This window comes from Paramisgurnus dabryanus, chromosome 7, assembly GCF_030506205.2.
Source record: "Paramisgurnus dabryanus chromosome 7, PD_genome_1.1, whole genome shotgun sequence".
Classification (NCBI taxonomy): domain Eukaryota; kingdom Metazoa; phylum Chordata; class Actinopteri; order Cypriniformes; family Cobitidae; genus Paramisgurnus; species Paramisgurnus dabryanus.
Genome location: NC_133343.1, coordinates 12,677,102 through 12,699,617, shown reverse-complemented (window position 1 = coordinate 12,699,617; position 22,516 = coordinate 12,677,102). Strand labels below are relative to the sequence as shown.

The window sequence follows — 22,516 nt, the reverse complement described above, 5'->3', positions numbered from 1 at the left end:
GGTGAATGTCTTTAGTGCAGCTGCACCTGCGCGGGTTTGATGCAAGATGTAGCTGCTTGTTTGGTGGTGAGGCAGTAAGGAGGCGGTTTGGTCTAGTTGGAATAAGTCCCCCCTTTTCTGTTATGCCTCAATGTTTAGTGTGTTGGTTGTGTTATGATGGACCCATCTGAAGATTGTTTCTTTCTGCTCCCTGTCCATCCTGGTCTGGTATGCAACAGCAGAGATTTTGTCCACAATCTGATGGGGTCCTGTCAAGCGTGGCAGAACTTCCTTCGACAGTCACTGGTGAGTTGTGTGAAGTGGCTGTGCAGAGCTGTTGTACCAAACATCGTCATCCACGTCCAGTTCCTCTCATGATGACTTCCAGTCGTAGTATGCCTTCTAGCCCTCAGCCATCTTCTGTAGCTGTACCCGGGCGGAAGCGAAGAGTTCCAGATGCCTGTGAAGTTCATTGGGATTCTGGTGAGTGGTGTTGGCTGTGATGAGATTGGAATCTCAAGGTTGGTACAACAGGTGTACTGGCAGTGTCATCTGCCGTCCCGTCAATGGTTTGAAGGGAGACACACCAGTAAATTAATTTGGGGTCGATCTGATAGCCATAACACTTAAGGGGAGTTTCCGATCCCAGTCCATCTGATTTGCTGAGACACATTTCTTTAACATGCTAGCCACAGTCTGCTTGGTTCTTTCACTCGGTCCGATGAGGAGGGATGATGCTGATGTGGGGTTGGGCGTGTGCGCCCAGGGGTTTCCACACATCTTTAATAATTTCAGCGGTGAAATGGGTACCTCTATCTGAGTTGACTCTCAGTGGCAGTTCGAACCTGGCGAAGATGTGGATCATGTGTAGAGGTGCTGTGTTTTGAGCAGTGTCATTGGGTGCTGGGAGGCTCGACCCACTGTGTGAATTGGCAAATGACCATGAGTAAAGGTTTGTTGCCCCTCGTCAACCTGGGTAACAGTTTACCCAGTCTTAAAGTCTTAAAGTCTGACCAAAATTGGCACCTGTTCTTTGCAGTGGTGCTCTGTGGTTTAGCCGATTGCAGTTGGCAGCAAACCAGGCATCCTTTGATGCATTCTGCTAAGTCCTGCTGCATCCAGGGCCAGTATCCCACCTGTTTCAGTGGTTTGTACGTGGCTCTTGCAACTTGGTGTCTGGCACATGCTGTGTCATGCGCATACATCTGGAGGACCCCCCCATGTCAATGAAGAACCAAAAGCTTAGGTTTAGTGCGGTCGTCAGGGACATTTAAGAGGATGTTGTGTTGTAAATGCAGAAGGTGTTCCATGTCGTTAAGACATTTAAGGGCTGGTGTAGCAATGAGGTCAGAGTTCATGATAGGGCAGGTGGAGGGGTCTGAGAGGTGGTTGACATAGCTTGCATGGTGGTGTCGGAGTCATGTGATGCAGCTATGTCGTTGTTAAGCTATGTGGAGCCATTGTAAATGGCTGTGTGATGGGCACTGTGGTAGTGGGCGTGTGTTGGCCGCAGGTCAGTGCAATCACAGTTAGGCGGGTGGGTGGGTTGTTTGTAATGTGCACAACAATGAACTTGAACTTTTGGTCTGAGACGATGTTCTCGCCACTGGCTGCTGGGTAATCCATAACTTTGTGACTTGGCAATGTACTTCAGATGATTCTCTCACCTGAGCCCAAATTTGTACTTTTTAAAGTCTGTTAAAGGCTCAAAACTATCTAACAAGTCTTTGCCAATGAAAAGAGGATATGTGTCCACTGGTAAGATTTACACAGGGTGTAGAAGTCTCATAGGACTGATGGTCAGATGGATGGAAAGCACCTGTTGCAGTTTGGCTGTGAGACTGCATATTCAGCATACACCTTTGTGGGTTGAGGGTGAGATCTTGTGCTTCATCTTTGTTCTGGAGTCTTGTGAAAAGCTGGAATGAGATCAGCATTAGATCAGCTCCAGTGTTGGCGAGGGTTTCCAATCTGACCTTGTGTTTCACGGTGGTTGCTAAATAGAGTCTTTTAGCTACTCCTCTCTCATTCAGGTTTCCCAGGGCCTTAGTACCAGGTTTTGTGTGGTAACTGGAAGGCAGTTAAGGCTGGTCTTCAGTGATTCTGTAGGGAAACAGAACACAGCACTTTTCTGGTACCTGCTGAATCTGACTGGTTGATGTTTGAAATACAGTTTGTGTGCCAAAGTCTCTGATTTTTGCGATGACTGGATCGATGGTAACGTGATGAGTGGCAGAGATTTAAGTGTTGCTTGCAGGAGGGTTTTCTGGAAAGTTCTTGCTGTATTCCAGTGCTGCTGCTAGTTATAAAAAGTTCGGTTCATCCTCGCGGTCCTCCTTGTGAGGCCTCCTTTGGATTTGACTCCTTCACTATTTTCAAAATCTCTGCTGACTCAGATGTGTATGTGTCGCTTTGCTTTTGTGACAGTTCAGACTTAGCTTCGTTCACTGTGTGTTGAACCGGGTCCATCTGTTGACTGTTTGGACTTCTCATTCTGACAGGTGCAGGATGGTTTCCATGGACGCTGTCCTCTTGGCTGTCTGATGATCTTGGCTGTGAAGTCCTTCGACCCTCTTGGCTCTCTGCTGAAATGTCCTTCACTGTGGCGCTGTTGTTCGCCCTCCAGTGGCCGTTTTTTGGGGGTAATTTTCAGAGAAAGAAAGGATGACAGTCTTTTCAGAGGTGGCTTTTGTTTACCGTAGGCTTTATGAACGAAGTCCCACAGCTGTCTGGTTGTCATCAGGCGAGGGTAGGCCATAAATCCTAAGTGTTGCATTACGGTAAAATAAAGCTTTTGCAGAAAGAGGATCTTGATGTTTCCTCCATTCTTGGCTCATTTTGTGAGCTAGAGTAGACTGAAAGTCAGTTGTAGTAGTAGGCCTGTGGAGTTTCATTTCTGCTTTGTTTTAAGTCCATTGCAGCGATTAGTCCTCATCATGATTCTGGCTCTGAAAACTCAAGGCCATTTGCAGCTGCTTATAATCCAACTTGACACTTTCTGACTGCCGGTCCAGGAAGCTCCTCACCTAACGGCTGGAAGTAATTCATAGCAGATACAGCTGGTCTCTCGTGGTTACATTCGACAGCGTGTGCACATAAAAGTCAATGTTCTGCAGGTAAGCGTGGATGTCATGGCCACCTGCAGTGTTTGGACTAAATGTTGGACTGTTTCTAGCCAGCTTGTCAAGGTCTTTGGTCCACGCCGTGTGTCTGTAGACATCGTTGGGAAAGGTGTTGGCCCCACCCCCCTTGTGTTCTTGTGAGAGGGTTGTGGAGGCTGGCTGGCAAAGTTCTTAACAGTGGGCTCTCACCCCCCTCTTTTTCAGCAGGAAACTTTGGTGGGGGAGTGCAGAGACACTGATTGGATGAGAGGAGAATGATGCTTTCTCTCTCAATGGTTCAGCTTGCATTCTGAAACCATATAACAGTTCTTTTTGGACGGAATCACGTTCGTCCTTAGGTTGGTGATGTTGCTGAACAAGAACTTGAATTTCAGCTTGAGCAGCTTGCAGGTGGTTTTCGTAGGCCTTGGACTTGGCATCACGTTCTTTCTGGTCTGCCTTGGCTCTTACCAGAAGACTTTTGGCTTGCAGGAGCTTTCCCAGCTCCTCTTTGGAGGTCTTTTCCTGCTGCTCTCTGTGCTCGGTGTCTGTGTGGAGTTGTGACATGGTCTTGTGAAGCTTTCCCACCACATTCTTTATCCTCTTGTGTTCCTCCTCAATCAGCTGCTGCTGATTCTTGGATTCCTGTGTCAGCCGATCTAGACGAGTCTGCGCGTCCTCCTGATTCCTCCAGGCTTCCTTTGCTTGGAGCTTTAGCGTTGCTGCATCCTGTTCCAGGTGGGCGACGTTCCTTTCGTCCCGCTTTAGCTGGATGATGAGGTTGTGAGCGATGGCACCTGTGATCCTTGCCATCTCCTTGTGGCTGTAGCTCTGTGTTGAATCACGGGCTATGATCTCGTCCAGGTTGCCGTCCCGTTGCTCTCGGTCTCGGCGCTGCAGATCGTTGGCGACATTGGGAAGGAGGTCAGATGTCGGATCGTTGAGCCATGCCTCCAGCTGGTCACAGTGGTTGGCAGGGCTGGGTGATCTGGACACGTTGGCGCACTGGTGGGTGACAAAACACAAAAAGCCAATACAAGGCCGCAGAATTTTAACGAGCTTAAATAAATAAAAATATGGGCTATGTGGGTCTAACTGACGTGATCAGCTAGTGGCACAAATAAAAAACTATTATCGGGGCCTTGCTTCGGCGGCGCAGATAATTAGTGTGGGTAAAAAGGGAAAAAGTTTAGTGAATGGACGATGTGTTTTAACCTATTGGTTGCTTCAGACATTTGGTTAATCGTTCGCATTACTAATACATTTTCTCATGGTTTGTGCAGATATGGTCTTTCAGCCCAAAATAAAATAAGATCAAAATAATTAAAGTTAATTAATTATAATGATAAAATAAAATAAAATAAATAAAGGATGAGAAAGATAAATTGCTGAAAATTAAATGAATAAAACAAAATGGATAAAAATGAAAGAGATTCAAATAAAAATAAAACAGAAAATAAAATACAGCCAAACAGACAAAGTCAGAAGAATGAGAAATGAAAAGGATAGGAGGTGAAAATAGAGATGTTTCGGCTTAGCAGGTTCTCTACCCTAGATTTAATGACAGGGCCTTACAGGGAGAGGGCACTATGAAGTCATGCGAGCTAGAGCTAGTGGCTTAGCTAGAGTGACTGGGCTAAGTCCAACTTGCGAGGGACAGGGGGCTTATCCTATTGCACCAGTTATAACATAAATGAATTCACTGAGAATGAGACTTATGGGGCTGGATTCTATTCACAGTAGAGAATTGATTTAATTAAAAGTTAAAACTAAATCAAACTGCATTAAATTTAAATTCAAACTTAATTAAAAATGCAATCTCTACGGTAGAAAAGAAAATGAGAGATAGTAAGGAGAGAGAGAGAACAGCAAAAATGAAATAAAATAAAATAATAAACAAAAATAAATTAATAAATTAATAATAAATTAATAAAGCCATAGCAATATTAATTATTATTATAATTTAAGACCATAACATTCAATACGTAGGAAATCAAACTAGCAAGTAGTATGATAACCCAGTTATTAAAGTAAGATCAAAATAAAAGGTAAGCGAATCATGTTTGACTTCTACATTCCCAAAAGAATGTATGAGGACAAAACAAGATTTTCCCACCAGATGGCGATATTTCGCCCAACAAACAAAGAAAGCGGAAGTCAGGCGTAAAGTGAGAGAGAAGGAGAAGTGTTAGACACTCAAGACTGACATCTAGTGTTAGAACTAGGTAGTACGCTTTTAAACTGACAAAGATTCGCTTCCATACAATAATAACATCGGCGACCGCTGCATTGCTAAGATGACGGATGTAATTTGAGCTGTGTTCGTCCGGTGCCAGTTTTGGCTTACGTTACCGGGACACGCAATAAATAAAAAGTCTAACGGGCTTTCTTCTCCATTGACATAAGTTACTTGATCAAGGTTTCATCTCCTTTAAAATTGAAAAGTCTTACCCTCAGTGCTTACAATTTTAAAAATCCACGTACGGGAATAAAATGGAAAAATACAATAGACAGCTTCTCTAAGTGTAAATCATTTCCTGGAGATTTAACAAAAAGGCCTTATCAGATAGGAGTACTCACTCGACCACTGCATCGCTTCTAAATAAAGGAATTATCATCTTTATTAGGCGGAATAAGACGGTAATATGCTGTGTTAAAAGGGTTTTTAATACGATTACCTTAAAGACTGCAGTTAACTATACATTTTATTATTTTTATTTATTAGATTTTTTGGTCAACAAATGCATTGGTCATGTTTGCACATGAAAACATAAAAACGTATAAGTACATACATACAATTATGCATATACACATACAAAAGCATTCAAAAAGAGAGAAAAAAAAGAATATTAATACAAAAAAATAAAAATAAAAAATTCCATTACACTTTTATTGACCAAAAGGTGTAGGCTGAAGCAAAAGCTTATTACATAACAGGGGCGCGAGTCTGTTACGTCCTGAAAATGATACAGGAAATTACATTTTCATTCATACAGATAAAGAACGAAATCAGTTATTCACACAATGCAAAACACATTTGACTTGTAACTGGTTTGCTCAGAAAATAATGTTTAAATCTGCCCGCATTCTCCACCATTAATATGTAGCGATTCAGCGGGAGGAGGGGAATAACGTTATTTGAAACACTATAAACCTCCGACCGAAATACTACGGGGATTCCCAAGGGAATCTTAGATTTTAGCTCAAAAGGGAATATTATGTATAATTGTAAGGTTTTGTCTTGTGTTTTTCTTGTATTTTGCGTATTTTTGTTATTTGTACTTGTATTTTGATTCTCTGCTCTGTTTGGACTTTTATTTTGATATCCTGCTCTGTTCTGACTTTTATTTTGATATACATCCTGCCATGTTTCACTTCACACTTCCTGTTTGTTCTTGTATATAAGTCACATCCTGTTCACCTGCTCCTGGCTGATTATTACATCGCCACATTCTGTCTGTATTTGCCTGTATCCTGAATCTGTTTACCTGTTAATCTGTTTTTGTATCTGTTCCTGTTTTGACCTGTGCCTGTATTTGGATTTATTGCCTGTTCTGCCGCCTGCCCTGATATATCTTGCCTGTCTTTGGATTTCTGATTTTGGATTAACCCTTTGGATTTGTTTGCTGGCCCTTATTGGGATTTTACATAATAAACACCTTTTGCACATGGATTCTCCTCTTCATCGCTTTCTTTAAAGCACACCCGTTACAGAATAATCAGCCATAACCCGGAATCCAGCGAAGGTCAGTAACTTCCCACCAGCAACATGAAACCTGTTTTTGCACTACTTGCACTCCGTCAGAACCACCGGCCCATTGAGGAATATGTAAGTGACTTTTTGGAATTAAGTAATCAAGTACATTATGATGAGGACACTTTAAAACCGATTTTCTACAATGCATTGGATGAATGGTTGCGCTTATGTATGCCACGTGATATGTCTGCCTGGTCTCTGGAGACATATATTGACTTTGCGTTGCTGTTGTGTGGTTCCCCCTTCACTGTGGGTGTTGCGGATACACCTTCAGAGGCTATTCACAACACACAAAGCCAAGTCATGCCTGTTCTGTCCATGCCTGTTCACAAAATGGCCCCCACCATGGCTGCTCCCAAAGTGGCCGCCACCCTGCCTGTTCCCAAGATGGCCGCCATCCTGCCTGTCCCTAAAATGGCTGCCATCCTGCCTGTTCCCAAAATGGCCGCCATCCTGCCTGTCTCTGCACCCACACGTGTTCTCGAGAGAGCTACCATCATTCCTGCACCTGTATTTCAGAGGGCCATCGTCACCACCACACCTGCACTTAGGAGAGCTATTATTCACCCTGCACCTGCCGTGAAGATGGTCGCCATGCCTGAATCTTCCCCTGAGGTATGTCTCCTGGATTATAGTCTCTCAGAATTTGCCATAGCCCTGTGGTGCGTTTTGTCTGCCGTTTGCTCTGGTATTTCCCATGTTCCTCAAGACCCTGAACCTGAACCCCTGGACTCATTTGATCTGCCTGATTCATCCGACTCATCTGATCTGCCCGTCTCATCTGATCTGCCCGTCTCATCTGATCTGCCCGTCTCATCTGATCTGCCCGTCTCATCTGATCTGCCCGTCTCATCTGATCTGCCCGACTCTTCTGATTCGTCTGTCCCGCCTGATTCGTCTGGCTTACCTGATTCACCTGTCCCATCTGATTCATCTGCCTCACCTGATTCACATGATTCGTCTGACCCACCTGATTCATCAGATTCGTCTGTTCTGCCTGATTCACCTGTTCCGTCTGACTCATCTGATTCAGCTGTCCTGCCTGATTCACATGTCCCGTCTGACTCACCCGGTTTATCTGGTTCATCTGATTCACTTGGCTCACCTGGCTCGTCTGATTCGTCGGCTCCACCATCTGGAATATCGTCACCCTGGTCTGTGGAAGCTCTTCCAAGTTTTTTTGGGGGGGGGGGGGTAGTACCCGGACACAGGAGGGAGGCAGAGGACACCGAGGCGGAGGCCGAAGTGTACTCTGATCCTCCCTTTCCTTGTGATCTGGGTCTATTCCTGCCCCATGACCCAGGTCCCAGCCTGCCCCATGACCCAGGTCCCAGCCTGCCCCATGACCCAGGTCCCAGCCTGCCCCATGACCCAGGTCCCAGCCTGCCCCATGACCCAGGTCCCAGCCTGCCCCATGACCCAGGTCCCAGCCTGCCCCATGACCCGGGCCCACACCTGCCCCATGACCCGGGCCTACATCTGCCCCATGATCCAGGACCATGCTGGCCCCACGACCCTGGACCATCCTGGCCTCATGACCCAGGACCTCCCCTGAACTGCCCTGCCTTGCCAAGAGGTCCTGGCCCGCCCGCCCACCCTCTATTTGGACTTTGTTATTTGTATGTTGGGCTCCGGGAGTCGCCCTTTAGAGGGGGGATTCTGTAAGGTTTTGTCTTGTGTTTTTCTTGTATTTTGCGTATTTTTGTTATTTGTACTTGTATTTTGATTCTCTGCTCTGTTTGGACTTTTATTTTGATATCCTGCTCTGTTCTGACTTTTATTTTGATATACATCCTGCCATGTTTCACTTCACACTTCCTGTTTGTTCTTGTATATAAGTCACATCCTGTTCACCTGCTCCTGGCTGATTATTACATCGCCACATTCTGTCTGTATTTGCCTGTATCCTGAATCTGTTTACCTGTTAATCTGTTTTTGTATCTGTTCCTGTTTTGACCTGTGCCTGTATTTGGATTTATTGCCTGTTCTGCCGCCTGCCCTGATATATCTTGCCTGTCTTTGGATTTCTGATTTTGGATTAACCCTTTTGGATCCGGTTTGTGACGTCACGCTGAACAGATCGTGCATCGTAGCTCCGTCGAGATCATCATCTAAAAGCTTTTTTTTTTTACCATCTTATTCCTATTTATATAATATAACTTATTAGTTTTACATAGGAATACTTTACCGTGACGATTATTGAGCAGTACTACCACGTGAAACTATTTATCACTAATAAACACCCAGTGTTGTTAGCATATAGCCCGCTAGCATCCACACGGTGGAGGCTGAAGCTAGCATTTTCCGATCTAATGGCGGATTCATCTGATATATGCTTTTCTGACCTATCCTCACCTGAGCGGGAAGCTGTGGAGGAGTTGTTTCCCGGTTTTAGCAGATCCAAGGCGAGGTACAGCGCCCACTTCACCCTGCCTTCCGACGTCCACAAGCGAGCAACAAACATGCATTCCACGCGATGCAGCTTCACGGACCGTGAACGACATGAAAGCGATCGGGAAGCTGTGGAGGAACCGCTGCCCGGCCTTCGCAGATTCAGCAAGCCAAACATCACCCTGACCCCAGACGTTCGCAGGCGACCGAGGCGTGTCACAACCGAACACCCCACGCGATGCAGCTCCGGGTACCGCGTTCGGGTAAACGAAGACGCCATCGCCCAGCATGAAAGCGGTAAGACTCCGCTTGTTATTGTAACATGTACTACTTGCCACATGTATAGTTTAGCTTCTGCTGTTAGCATAGAGGGGTTTACATGCACTAAGTGTATTGAAGTATTAAGGTTAACTGAGAAGGTTGCTGAACTAGAATCGCGCATCCGAACGCTAGTTGAGGATAGCAAAACCGCTAATGCTACTGTCGCAAATAATCTATCGAGCGAAAAGACTAATGGCTCGGTTCCGACATCAGATGCTAATATAAATATTACAAATACTGTATCGAGCGCGCATAGTGTTTATCAAAATACACATGGCTCGGTTCCGTCATCAGAGTCAAGTCGGCGGTCAAACTGGGTGACTGTTAGGCGGCATAGTCATATAAGGCGTCCTTCTAAGACCCATAACGTAACGACAATTTCTAACAGATTCGATCCCCTAAGGAGTATACCAGCTGAAACACCTTTTAAAAGTGCCCTGGTCATTGGAGATTCTATACTCAGGAACACTAACATTGAGGCACCAAACACCATAGTCGACTGTATACCGGGAGCCAGAACGTCTGACATTAGATCCAAACTTAAAGTGCTGGCTAATGCTAAGCGGAAGTTTTCTAAGATTGTTATTCACGCCGGCACGAATGACACTAGGCTCCGCCAGTCGGAAATCACCAAAGATAATATTAAGGAGATGTGTGAAATTGCAAAAACAATGTCAGACAATGTAATATGCTCTGGTCCCCTCCCCGCCTACCGGGGAGATGAAACACATAGTAGATTAGTGTCTCTCAATGGATGGATGTCAAAGTGGTGCCCTCAGCATAACGTAGGGTTTATAGACAATTGGAAGCATTTCTGGGGAAGACCATTTCTCCTAACCCGAGATGGCCTTCATCCGTCATCGGAAGGAAGTGCTATACTCACTAAAAATCTGATCAATAGTCTTAATTCTGATATAGTATGACTATCCAGGGCCCAGGTCAGGAAACAGACGGATCGGCTTAACCGTCCATCTGTTAGCTGCCGTGATATGTCAAGACCACTTATATCCCAGCACTTCGAGTCAATCTTACCGAAATATCAGCACATTTCAACTGTATCTGTTCCCCGAACAAATAAATACAGGGCACCGCTTGTTACATCTGGTACAAATCTGATTCAAATAAAATTAGAAAACAATACATTAACAGATGAATCTCGAATCTTAAAATTCGGCCTTCTTAACATTAGATCGCTTACCAATAAAGAACCTATTGTCAATGAAATAATTACAGACCAAAACTTAGATGTACTCTGTTTAACAGAAACCTGGCTTAAAGCAGACGACTACATTAGTTTAAATGAATCCACCCCACAAGACTATTATTATAAACACGAACCTCGATTAAAGGGGAGAGGGGGTGGTGTAGCTACAATATACAACACAATGTTTAAAGTAAACCAAAAATCTGAGCTAAAATTTAAATCATTTGAAGTAATGTTGTTAAATATGGAAATAACTGATCGTAACCACAAACAGCTTTCTTTTGCTTTAGCGACAATCTATAGACCACCGGGCCACCATGCAGATTTCCTTAATGAAATAGCAGATTTCCTATCTGAGCTTGTAGTCAATGTAGATAAAGCTCTTATTGTTGGTGATTTTAATGTCCATGTGGACAACCCAAAAGACGCATTAGGACGTGCGTTTATAGATGTTCTAAATTCTCTCAATATTAGACAAAACGTGACAGGGCCAACGCATACTCGTAATCACACATTAGACTTAATTCTGTCACTCGGACTCAATATTAATGACGTCGAAATATCACCTCAGAGTGATGCAGTTTCTGACCATTACCTTGTGTCATACACTGTACTTCTAGATAGGATCACTCAATCTACAACATGCTACCGACTAGCCAGAACAATAATTTCCACCACTAAAGATAGCTTTATTAGCACTCTTCCAGACCTGTCCCAAATGAAACATGTAGCAGATAACTGTGACGATCTAGATATTGAAATAGAAAACCTAAACAATGTCTGTTCTAACACATTGGATGCCGTTGCTCCCATTCGAAAAAAGAGATTCAAAGAAAAACCGCCAGCTCCATGGTATGACCATCACACCGCAGCCCTTAAAAAGGCAGCTAGAAAAATGGAAAGAAATTATAGAAGCACAAAGTTAGAAGTATGGCGCGCAGCATGGAAACAGAGTGTTAAACACTACAGACAGGCTATTAAAACCGCCAGATCTACATATCTCAGTACGCTTATTAAAGAAAATCATAACAACCCTCGTTTCCTCTTTAGCACAGTTGCGAAACTGACTAGAAACAAAGAACAAACAGAAACCAATAGTAAACTTCAACACAATAGTAACGACTTCATGAACTTCTTTTCTAACAAAATTTCGGCTATTAGGGAAACCATCGTAGCTACCCAGGCAGCCACCACTCTACCCATTAGTTCACTTAACACTAGACTACCATACGAACATCTTGATTCATTTAAACCTACTACAATAGATGAGCTCTCTAAACTAGTCACATCATCCAAATCATCGTCCTGTATATTAGACCCCGTTCCCACAAAACTACTTAAAGAAGTATTCCCTGTAGTGTCAACCCCGGTTCTAAATATCTTTAACTCATCGCTAGAAATAGGATACGTTCCAACAGCTTTTAAACTAGCAGTTATTAAACCGCTGATTAAAAAACCACAGCTTGACCAAGGAGAACTTAATAACTTTAGACCAATCTCAAATCTCCCTTTTCTTTCGAAAATATTAGAAAAGGTAGTGGCAAGCCAGTTACGCACATTCTTGACAAATAATAGTACATATGAAAAGTTCCAATCAGGATTCAGGCCCCACCATAGCACAGAGACAGCGTTGCTTAGAGTTACAAATGACCTCCTATTAACATCCGATCGTGGTGAAATCTCAATTCTTATATTACTAGACCTTAGTGCAGCATTTGACACAATAGACCACAGAATCCTACTCAATAGACTAGAAAACTATGTTGGTATCAGTGGTCAGGCGCTAGCCTGGTTTAGGTCATATCTAACCAATCGCTATCACTTTGTTTATGTAAATGAGGAAGAGTCATATCACTCCCTGGTTAAATACGGTGTACCGCAGGGATCAGTTTTAGGTCCTATCCTGTTCTCGTTATACATGTTACCCCTAGGAGACATTATCAGGAAACATAACATAAGTTTTCACTGCTATGCGGATGATACCCAGCTTTACATCTCCTCGCATCCCAGCGAAACACACACGTTTTCTAAGCTAAAAGACTGCATTAGCGATGTTAGTGACTGGATGGCACATAACTTTCTTAAGCTCAACTCCAATAAGACAGAGGTACTTATTATTGAACCAAATCGCTACAAACATAATATGTCAGATTACAAATTGCACATAGATGGCTGTACTGTGGTGCCATCTTCCACGGTTAGGAACTTAGGTGTGATGTTCGACAGCAACTTATCCTTTGATAGTCATATCGCCAACGTCTGCCGCACAGCATTCTTCCATCTTAGAAATATCTCAAAAATACGCCATATACTGTCTACATCTGATGCAGAGAAGCTTATTCATGATTTTATGACCTCTAGAATAGACTATTGTAACTCGCTACTCGGGGGATGCCATTCAAATCAGGTCAACAAGCTTCAGCTAGTTCAAAACGCTTCTGCAAGGGTACTTACTCGATCTAAGAAGTATGACCACATAAGCCCAATTCTGGCATCTTTACACTGGCTACCAGTTAAATATCGCATCCAATTTAAAATATCACTAATCACCTACAAAGCTTTAAATGGCTTAGCACCCTCATATCTTAGAGAATTACTATCAGAATACAATCCATCACGCACACTACGGTCGCAAAATTCTGGCCTATTGATTATCCCTAGACTATCAAAAGTGTCTAAAAGTGGAAGATCCTTTTCCTACTTAGCCCCTAAGCTCTGGAATGATTTACCAACCGATGTCCGAGAATCAGACACAGTCGATCATTTTAAATCTAGACTTAAAACTTTTCTCTTCAACAAAGCATTCGCATAATTTGTCTAGTAAAGGTTCTTAACTCGCAATAGTTATTTTCACGGAACAAAGCACTCACGGTCATAACACAGACCAACCAAATAAATAAATAAAAACCTTTTCTACATGAACACTTAAAATGAATTGCATTAAATAGTTTGCCACCGTTTGCCACTGAACCTGCATTAACGACGACAGTGGGGCTTCCGGCCTTAGTCAAACGGTTTGGCACGTATGGTCGGGTTGCGATTTTGGTGCTTTCGTGTGTCTTGTGAATAGTATGTCTTGTGAATAGTATGCCATACAGACCCGTTTGCCACTGAACCTGCATTAACGACGACAGTGGGGCCTCCAGCCTTAGTCAAACGGGTTGGTATGTATGGTCGGGTTGCGTTTTTCGCGCTTTCGTGTGTCTTGTGAATAGTATGCCATACAGACCCGTTTGCCACTGAACCTGCATTAACGACGACAGTGGGGCCTCCAGCCTTAGTCAAACGGGTTGGTATGTATGGTCGGGTTGCGTTTTTCGCGCTTTCGTGTGTCTTGTGAATAGTATGCCATACATACCCGTTTGCCACTGAACCTGCATTAACGACGACAGTGGGGCCTCCAGCCTTAGTCAAACGGGTTGGCACGTATGGTCGGGTTGCGATTTTGGCGCTATCGTAAGTCTTATGAATAGTATGCCATACAGACCCGTTTGCCACTGAACCTGCATTAACGACGACAGTGGGGCCTCCAGCCTTAGTCAAACGGGTTGGTATGTATGGTCGGGTTGCGTTTTTCGCGCTTTCGTGTGTCTTGTGAATAGTATGCCATACTGACCCGTTTGCCACTGAACCTGCATTAACGACGACAGTGGGGCCTCCAGCCTTAGTCAAACGGGTTGGCACGTATGGTCGGGTTGCGATTTTGGCGCTATCGTAAGTCTTATGAATAGTATGCCATACAGACCCGTTTGCCACTGAACCTGCATTAACGACGACAGTGGGGCTTCCGGCCTTAGTCAAACGGGTTAACACGTATGGTCGGGTTGCGATGTTTTTGGCGTTTTCTCCTGGTCCTGTAAATGGTATACAATATAGACCCGTTTGCCACTGAACCTGCATTAACGACGACAGTGGGGCTTTAGGCCTTAGTCAAACGGGTCGTCAGGTTTCATTTTCTCTTAAAGATCGGAAGGTGACCCTTATTTACCATATATACCCTCGCATTGGGCCCCCAATTTGCTAAATCCTCAACTGTGGATAACATAATTATGCCGCAATATTTAGTCTGTCTGGAACTAAGCTGAGTTAAACCACATCACTGTGTGACACTTCAATACATATGAACGGCCGCTACGCTAATACGATTTTGTTTTTCTCTCCCTGTCTCGTCCTCGACCCGAGGACGAGACAAACAGACCCAGTCCCGGTAGATGTGAAAGTCGGCACACCTCTGATCTACTGGCTGTCCTTCAACGTTATGCCCAGCTGATACCTGACCAACGATCACCGGCAGAACCGCTTAATCTCCGCTAAATCTCCATTTCCGTTCTCCCAAGGGTTTTTCCCTCCTAGGACTTATTTTTCCTCGGATAAAAGCCCGGGGTTTTTTTTCTCCTAGGGGGTTTTTCACCCCGGGGAGGCAGCCTTTTTGGGCTTTACCTAGCTTCCTCTTCTATACGTTGCTTTAGTAATACGTGCAATTATAATATTGAGTCATAGCCGCAGCAAATTTAACTGCTCATGCTATCATGTATTCTGTTGTGCTATCTGTCGTTTTCTGTGCTTTTCACTGCTTCTATTTATGTAAAGCTGCTTTGAAACAATTGACTTTTGTGAAAAGCGCTATATAAATAAAATTGAATTGAATTGAATTTGTTTGCTGGCCCTTATTGGGATTTTACATAATAAACACCTTTTGCACATGGATTCTCCTCTTCATCGCTTTCTTTAAAGCACACCCGTTACAATAATTAAAGGCGGAGTCCACGATGTTTGAAAAACGGTTTGGAAAAGGAGACGGGCCGACTACCAAAACACACTTATAGCCAATCAAATCAAATCAAATGCCGGGTTGCGTATGTGTGGGGCGGGTCTATCAACAGAAGGTCCAGATTCTATTGGGGTAGGGGCGTGTTTGTTTAGGCGATTTCAAATATCAACACTGGCTTTCAAACATCATGGACTCCGCCTTTAACTGTAATTAACTATACAAGTTTATCAGGTTTTACCTGGCATAGCAGAATTAAAAATAACAATTAATTAATATGTTCGTCCACCGAAGACATATATCCATAATCGTATATTAACTTCTAAGAAATGTTAATTTCATGGCCTTTAAAATTAACCTTCTCACTGATATACAGTGCTACTCGCAGCTTGTAGCTGGATCAAAAGGCAGATTAAGTGACATTTATTTCATGAGCATTGAACACAGAAACAATTCAATTGTGAAATGCAAAACCGGTTTATTAAACTACGTTACACTACAAAAACACACAAGACTAACTATACATACAAACAACAAACAAGCAACAAATATGAATGAGAAAGAATGGAAAATTAAGAGAGAGAGTAAAAGAAGGGCAATATCACTATAGACTTAACTTCTGCACAATCATCGCTGTTGAGCAGCCGTGTGGCATGCTGTGCGTGAGCTGTGTGCTGTGAGCATCGATGAATTGGGGTGCAGGCCTCTTAACCTGAGCTTAGGCCAACCCCTTGAAGTTCAGATGACCAATCCAAAAGGGTGTTGATAGAGTAGGAAAACTTTGTCTTTGTTTTACCAGACTCATTTGCATAGATGGTCTATGCTAAAAATTTTGTTAAATAATAATTTGGATTAATACTTAACAAGTTTGATATCAGTTATGGTAAGATGATGCACATCATTGATCAGGAAAGGAAAAGGGGATTATTAAGAGTGTATACAAGGTATGGTTTGAAACACGCATCAAATAGTAATCTCATGAATGTGAATTATGAGACATGCTAAGATGAACAAAGCATCCCTATAGTGTTACAAGAAAGTGGTTCATTACAGATACAAACATGCAATACAAGGATATATAATATATACAATTTAAACCAATTTATTTTGGTCTTAGCTGTGATCTTAGACAGACACATTTTTGTGTCATGGCTGCTTCGTCTCTGCTCACGGTTTGAAGTTTGCTTTGAGGTGTTAATTTGCTTAGATTGGCACAATAAAACAGCCAGAGAGAGTCGATAGGTCTGGAAATGTGTGTTATCAGGAGATTAGGATCTTCTGATGAAAGCATCCGAGCAGACCTGGTGACAAAACTCAATCTAGGGTCACAGCATGAAACCGTTAACGACCCAGACTGAAGAGACCTCCAGTTAACGTCCAGCCAGATGTTACAATAGTTTCTACATTATTCATTAAATTAATATTATTCTTCACTCTTTCAGACCCCTCTATTTATTACTTTGTATGCAAAGAGGGAGTGATTATGATGATGATTATTATTATTATAAGGATTTGTTCAGTTCAGTAGTGTTGTAGTAATTATGTCAAAAACAGAAGTATAACAGTAAATAAAAATCGGTTCAGCATATCGGTTATCGGGCACATAAGCATCCAAATATTTGTTATCGGTTTAAAATGAGTATCGGTCGATCTCTAGCAGTGATAGTTGACTTTCTGGAACTTTCTCCTATCTCCCTACTGCATCCCTGCATCCCACTCAGCCACAGTGATCTTTGAGTTCTTCTTTACCTCTCTCTCTAAGGCTCTTCTCCCATGATTGCTCAGTTTGGCTGGACAGTCAGAACTAGAAAGAGTTCTGGTTGTCCCAAACTTCTTCCATTTAAGGATTATGGAGGCCACTGTGCTCTTAGGAACCTTGAGTGCTGCAGAAATTCTTCTGTAACCTTGGCCAGATCTGTGCCTTGCCACAATTCTGTCTCTGAGCTCATTGGGTAGTTCCTTCAACCTCATGATTCTCATTTGCTCTGACATGCACTGTGAGCTGTAAGGTCTGTAAGATAGGTGTGTGCCTTTCCTAATCAAGTCCAATCAGTTTAATTAAACACTTCAATGAAGGAGTAGAACCATCTCAAGAAGGATCAGAGAAATGGACAGCATGTGTGTTAAATATAAGTGTCACAGCAAAGGGTCTGAACATTTATTACCATGTAAATGGACTGCATTTAAGTTTTTCTTTTTTTAAGAAATTAGCAAAAATTTCTACATGTCTGTTTTTTCTGTCAAGATGGGGTGATGAGTGTATATTAATCAAAAAATAAAATGAACTTTTCTGCTTTTAGCAAATTGCTTCAATGAAACAAAGAGTGGAAAATTTAAAGGGGTCTGAATACTTTCCGTATCCACTGTATATATATATATATATAAATATATAAATATATATATATATATATATATATATATATATATATATATATATATATATATATATATATATAATTTGTTATATAAGAGGTCATCATACTTAAATGAACATCCTGCAAGTTTCAGAACTGAAAACGTCCGTGCTACTGAAATATAACCGTTTTTGGCACCAAGCCAGCTAAACACTCCAGTGTGGAATTCGGAAATCTATGACGTCAAAGTAGAATTGAAGCACCTCCCCATAGCCAAATACAAGGACCACTTTTGTAGCCCCGCCCACAGCTTCGCGTGACACGTGTGTCTCAATCAGTAAACATGTCTTTAAAGATTGCCAAATGTAACCAAAATGACTTTTAAACACATTTTTTCTGATAGACTTTTATTTTGACGCGGGGATCTGTTATGATAGAGTAACCATGGTAACAAAGTCTTGGGTTGTGGAAGAACCGTGTGGGAACAACACAGAAGCTGAATACTTTAATTCGGAGGCTCGGAAAATAACATGTAATGCGTGGATAAAGGTTGTTTTTGAAGAGTTCCAGCTCGTGTGGGGAGTGTTTGATTACCTTGTGTACTGTGCGGATTCACTTGTAAAGAACAAGTCGATGCTGGATTTGCAGAGAGACTGTGATTAAAAGCACCACTAATATTGGATCTGACGAAAATGACACAGCAAGTAAGACATTTTACTTTATTTAAGTTACTGCCTTTCACTATTGCTTTGTTAGAAGAGATCGCTTGATATGTACTGTTGTAACATCCATGTCTAAACACGTATGTTTGACTGTTTTAATTTACTAAAAACATTAAACGATTAATAAAGGTACAACACTTAACAATACGATTGTAATTTAACGGTAGAAATATGCAAAGGAAGGACTTATCCTCCGCAATTTAGATTATGATGCCCGTTTACTGTGTTGTATACGGTAATTTAGGCAAGTTGCGTTTGAACGGTCAAACACTCAACAAAGCTTTTTTATCATATAACTGTGGTATGTTATGTAAATGTCTGATAAATTACATTAATATTCTCCTACACAGTGTTATATTTATGTGTTAATAAGACATTGTAGTTCTACAGTGCCACCTTGTGGTCTGTTCTGCTTTTATTTTGAAAAGCGCGTCTTCTTCTAATGTTTTACGGTGCTAAACTTCCTGTTACACGCTTCGCAATGTGGTGCTGATGCATCGTCGGAAGAACGAGCCTTGAACTTTGAGGGTGTGTGTGTCGAGCTAGAGACCATTGTAGCTGATGGCAGAACTCTTTAATTAGTGCCCTTGGAGAGCGGAATGAGGTATGAAACTCAAAATGTGTATTGTGTATTATTATCAGAAGAGATTTTGTTTGTGGAAAAAGAGAATGTCATGAAGTTCATTTGTTTATAAGTTCATCACACGTGTTATCTTGATAAACATATATTTATTCTTTCTGTAAACATTTGTAATATATTGTATTTAATTTAAAGAAGCATGTGATATTTTATTTGTCATAATAGCTTAAACATTGTTCATTCTATATTGGCTATTATTTAAAAATGATTTATGTGCTAATTATTTGTGAAACTACATAGAAACACTTTGTATTTCTGCTGTTTTTGTTGTAGTTTTCACGGTGTTCATGGTGCTTATGGTGTTCGTTGAAAGGAAATAAACCGACACCCGTTTGAAACTCTCTGCGTCTTTTGATTAATAAATCCAAGGGGCCGCTACATGTAACGTTACGTGTATCTAAGAGCAACTTCACAAGCACAATAGAAATATACAAAGTTATTGATAGAGCTTATCAGCCGCAGTTTATAATCTGATCCGCGCTTACTGTGTTTTATACGGTACTTTAGTCACGTCGAGTTTAAAGTTTTGTTTCTACTTTACTATACGGATTGTCATTTATGTGTATCATCTTTAGCACCCATAATCTTTTGTGGCTCAAACATATATGTGTTCGGCTGCTATTTTCACACATTAATGTTTTTATAACATTTCCCCACATGTAATGACGGGGAATGAAGACGTCCAATCATAGCAGTGGGTGTTTACGTCCAGGTCTTCAATGCGGCCCGCCCCTTCAAACGAAGCTTTTCTCCAGAGAGCCACTAATCCATGTTACAAAATAGCCTATTACTTATTGTTTTTGATGTTTTTGAATGTAAAAACCACGCGAACATCATAAGTAGACCTCAGACAACAGTATAAAACAATAAAATCGACAAATTCACCGCCCCTTTAACGTAGGCCTGGCAAACTCGATTCCTTTTAAGGATCCGCGTTATTGTGAGTCACTCACTAAAGTGATCCGGGTTGTGTGATTCACTTGAGTCATTTGAGTCAGTATTGCTAAATTGCCAAGGAAACTCAGTACAGACCCACTTGTAACCGGCTGATCCACGCGACTCGAGATTCTCAGAGCCGGAAACATTGCAGACTTGCAGACCATGGACATGAGACTCGCTCTACAGATCCACTAACCGGCTGATTCGCGTGGATCAGCCGGAGCCGGTTAGTGGATCTATAGATCGACTGAAGTCTCCTCAAAAGCAAATCCATAACAAAAGCCTTTCACTTCTGAAATAACATGCTTATAGGTTTTAGGTATGGTGTGTATGGTCGACCATTTAAAAAAGAAGCCTAATAACAATAGCATAATATAGAGAAAATATAGAAAAAAACTGTCCTGCTTATGTAGCCCCCAGAGTCGCGCAGATCAGCCGGTTACGGATCAGCCGGCGGATCAGCTGGTTACGGATCAGTCGGTTACGGATCAGACGGTTACGAGTTGAGAGACTCTCGAGTCAGAGCAGATTCGCATGTCTCTCGAGTCCGCATTGTTTCCGGCTCCTAGTGAGAATCTCGGGTAAGTTCGCTGCTCGCGCGGATCCGCAGGTCTCTCGAGTTTGCATTGTTTCCGGCTCTGAGTGAGAATCTCGGGTAAGTTCGCGGCTCGCGCGGATCCACAGGTCTCTCGAGTGAGAATCTCGGGTCAATTCGCGGCTCACGCGGATCCGCAGGTCTATCGAGTTTGCAATGTTTCCGGCTCTGAGTGAGAATCTCGGGTCAGTTCTCGCGCAGATCAGCCGGTTACGAGGGGATCTGTAGTGCGAGCGAAGTCTCATCAATAATGTTGAAAGAGGTTTCTGTGTGTGGTGGCGCTGTTTATGGTTTTACATTGAATTGTAGTAGGACTCAACTGATCCGGGTTAATGACACTAGAGACTCGCGACTCATGATTTAATTTAAAGATCTGGGTTAAAGATCTGAGTGAGTCACGACTCAAACAGTTCCACTTTAACGTTTGACCCTTGGCCTAGCACGTTGTTGGATAAATTGAAAAGCAGCCTTAGACAGTAAATAGTCATCAAACGTCTAAAATAATCTTTATTTGTACATTTTCTAAGAGGTTTACCATCCTAAATAACTAATATAAAGGATGTGTGTCTGAGATTTCGGTTTTAAAACATCCAGAAGTAGAAAATAAAGTGCAGCACGTGCGTGATGTTACAAAAGTTATTAAGAGAGATAAAGTTTGGGACCTGATTGATGTTTAAAAGGTTATTAAGAGTGACAAGATTCGAAAATGAATCTTGTCATACTACAAATTCATCATGCACACAAACCTTGCAAATTGCATCCGATGCGTATTAATTAATGTGTTGCGGAAAAAATAGCAAAACAATATAAAACAAAGTTTTCGTAACGTTAGCATTATTAACTGTGAATGAATGGATGGCAACAAGCTATCGTTGAGCAAGGCCCCTATCTCTGTTGCTCCCTGGGTGCTGTAATGATAGCTGACCACTGCTACTAGTGTGTGTGTGTGTGTGTGTGTGTGTGTGTGTGTGTGTGTGTGTGTGTGTGTGTGTGTGTGTGTGTGTGTGTGTGCGCCCGTGTTTACAACTCACTGGGATGGGTTAAATACAGGGGTCACATTTCAAATATGGGCTACCATACCAGACAATCACGTCACTTCCATATACGTCTTTATACCCCGTCTCTTTGTTTTCTGCACTTTGTTTGTCATTTTGTGCTGCAAGACGATGTGGATCAACTTGTCAGATGCTATTCTGGATTTTGGCATTCGCTGAAAATGTTGGCTATGCATGCGAAAAACGCAGAAAATTTTACCTGATTCAAATATTTTTATAACAGACGAAAGTTTCGGAGGCAGTGTGAAACATGATTGACACAACACAAGGTCATTTTTTTTTTTTTTTATAAAATTTCAGATGAATATTTCGGACCCAATGTGCAAATATCTTAAAGCATACTTACAATAAATTCTGAAGCGCAATCCGCACCAAATTAAGCTCAACGTCAGCCTCAGCAGAGATCTTTTGTACATGTCGATACCCATCTACAAAAGGCAGGATCTACAAAAATAATAATGTCAACTTACCTTTTTAAACCTTTTTACAATGAAGTTAAACTTATAATGTATACTGATAGTATGACAATATAATATTACACTAGCTTTTTCTAAACCAGTGGTTCTCAAACTGTGGTATGCAGGCTCCCAACTAGTGCTACGTGGAGGAATCACTAAATTAAATGTAAATTTGTGAGTTCTTTTGCCCATTCAGTCTTAACAACAAATGGTAATCACACTTGGCTTGCTG

At 42.1% G+C, this 22,516-nt stretch overlaps 1 protein-coding gene across 2 annotated transcripts in view; it reads right to left on the bottom strand.

Annotated features, from left to right (window-relative positions):
• Positions 1–22,516, bottom strand: part of nprl2 (NPR2 like, GATOR1 complex subunit) — a 194,060-nt gene that overhangs the window by 61,764 nt on the left and 109,780 nt on the right. For both annotated transcript variants that reach the window (XM_065253273.1, XM_065253274.1), the window contains exon 6: positions 22,173–22,270. In XM_065253273.1, coding sequence (XP_065109345.1) covers positions 22,173–22,270 — 98 coding nt within the window. The remainder of the gene's footprint in view (positions 1–22,172; positions 22,271–22,516) is intronic.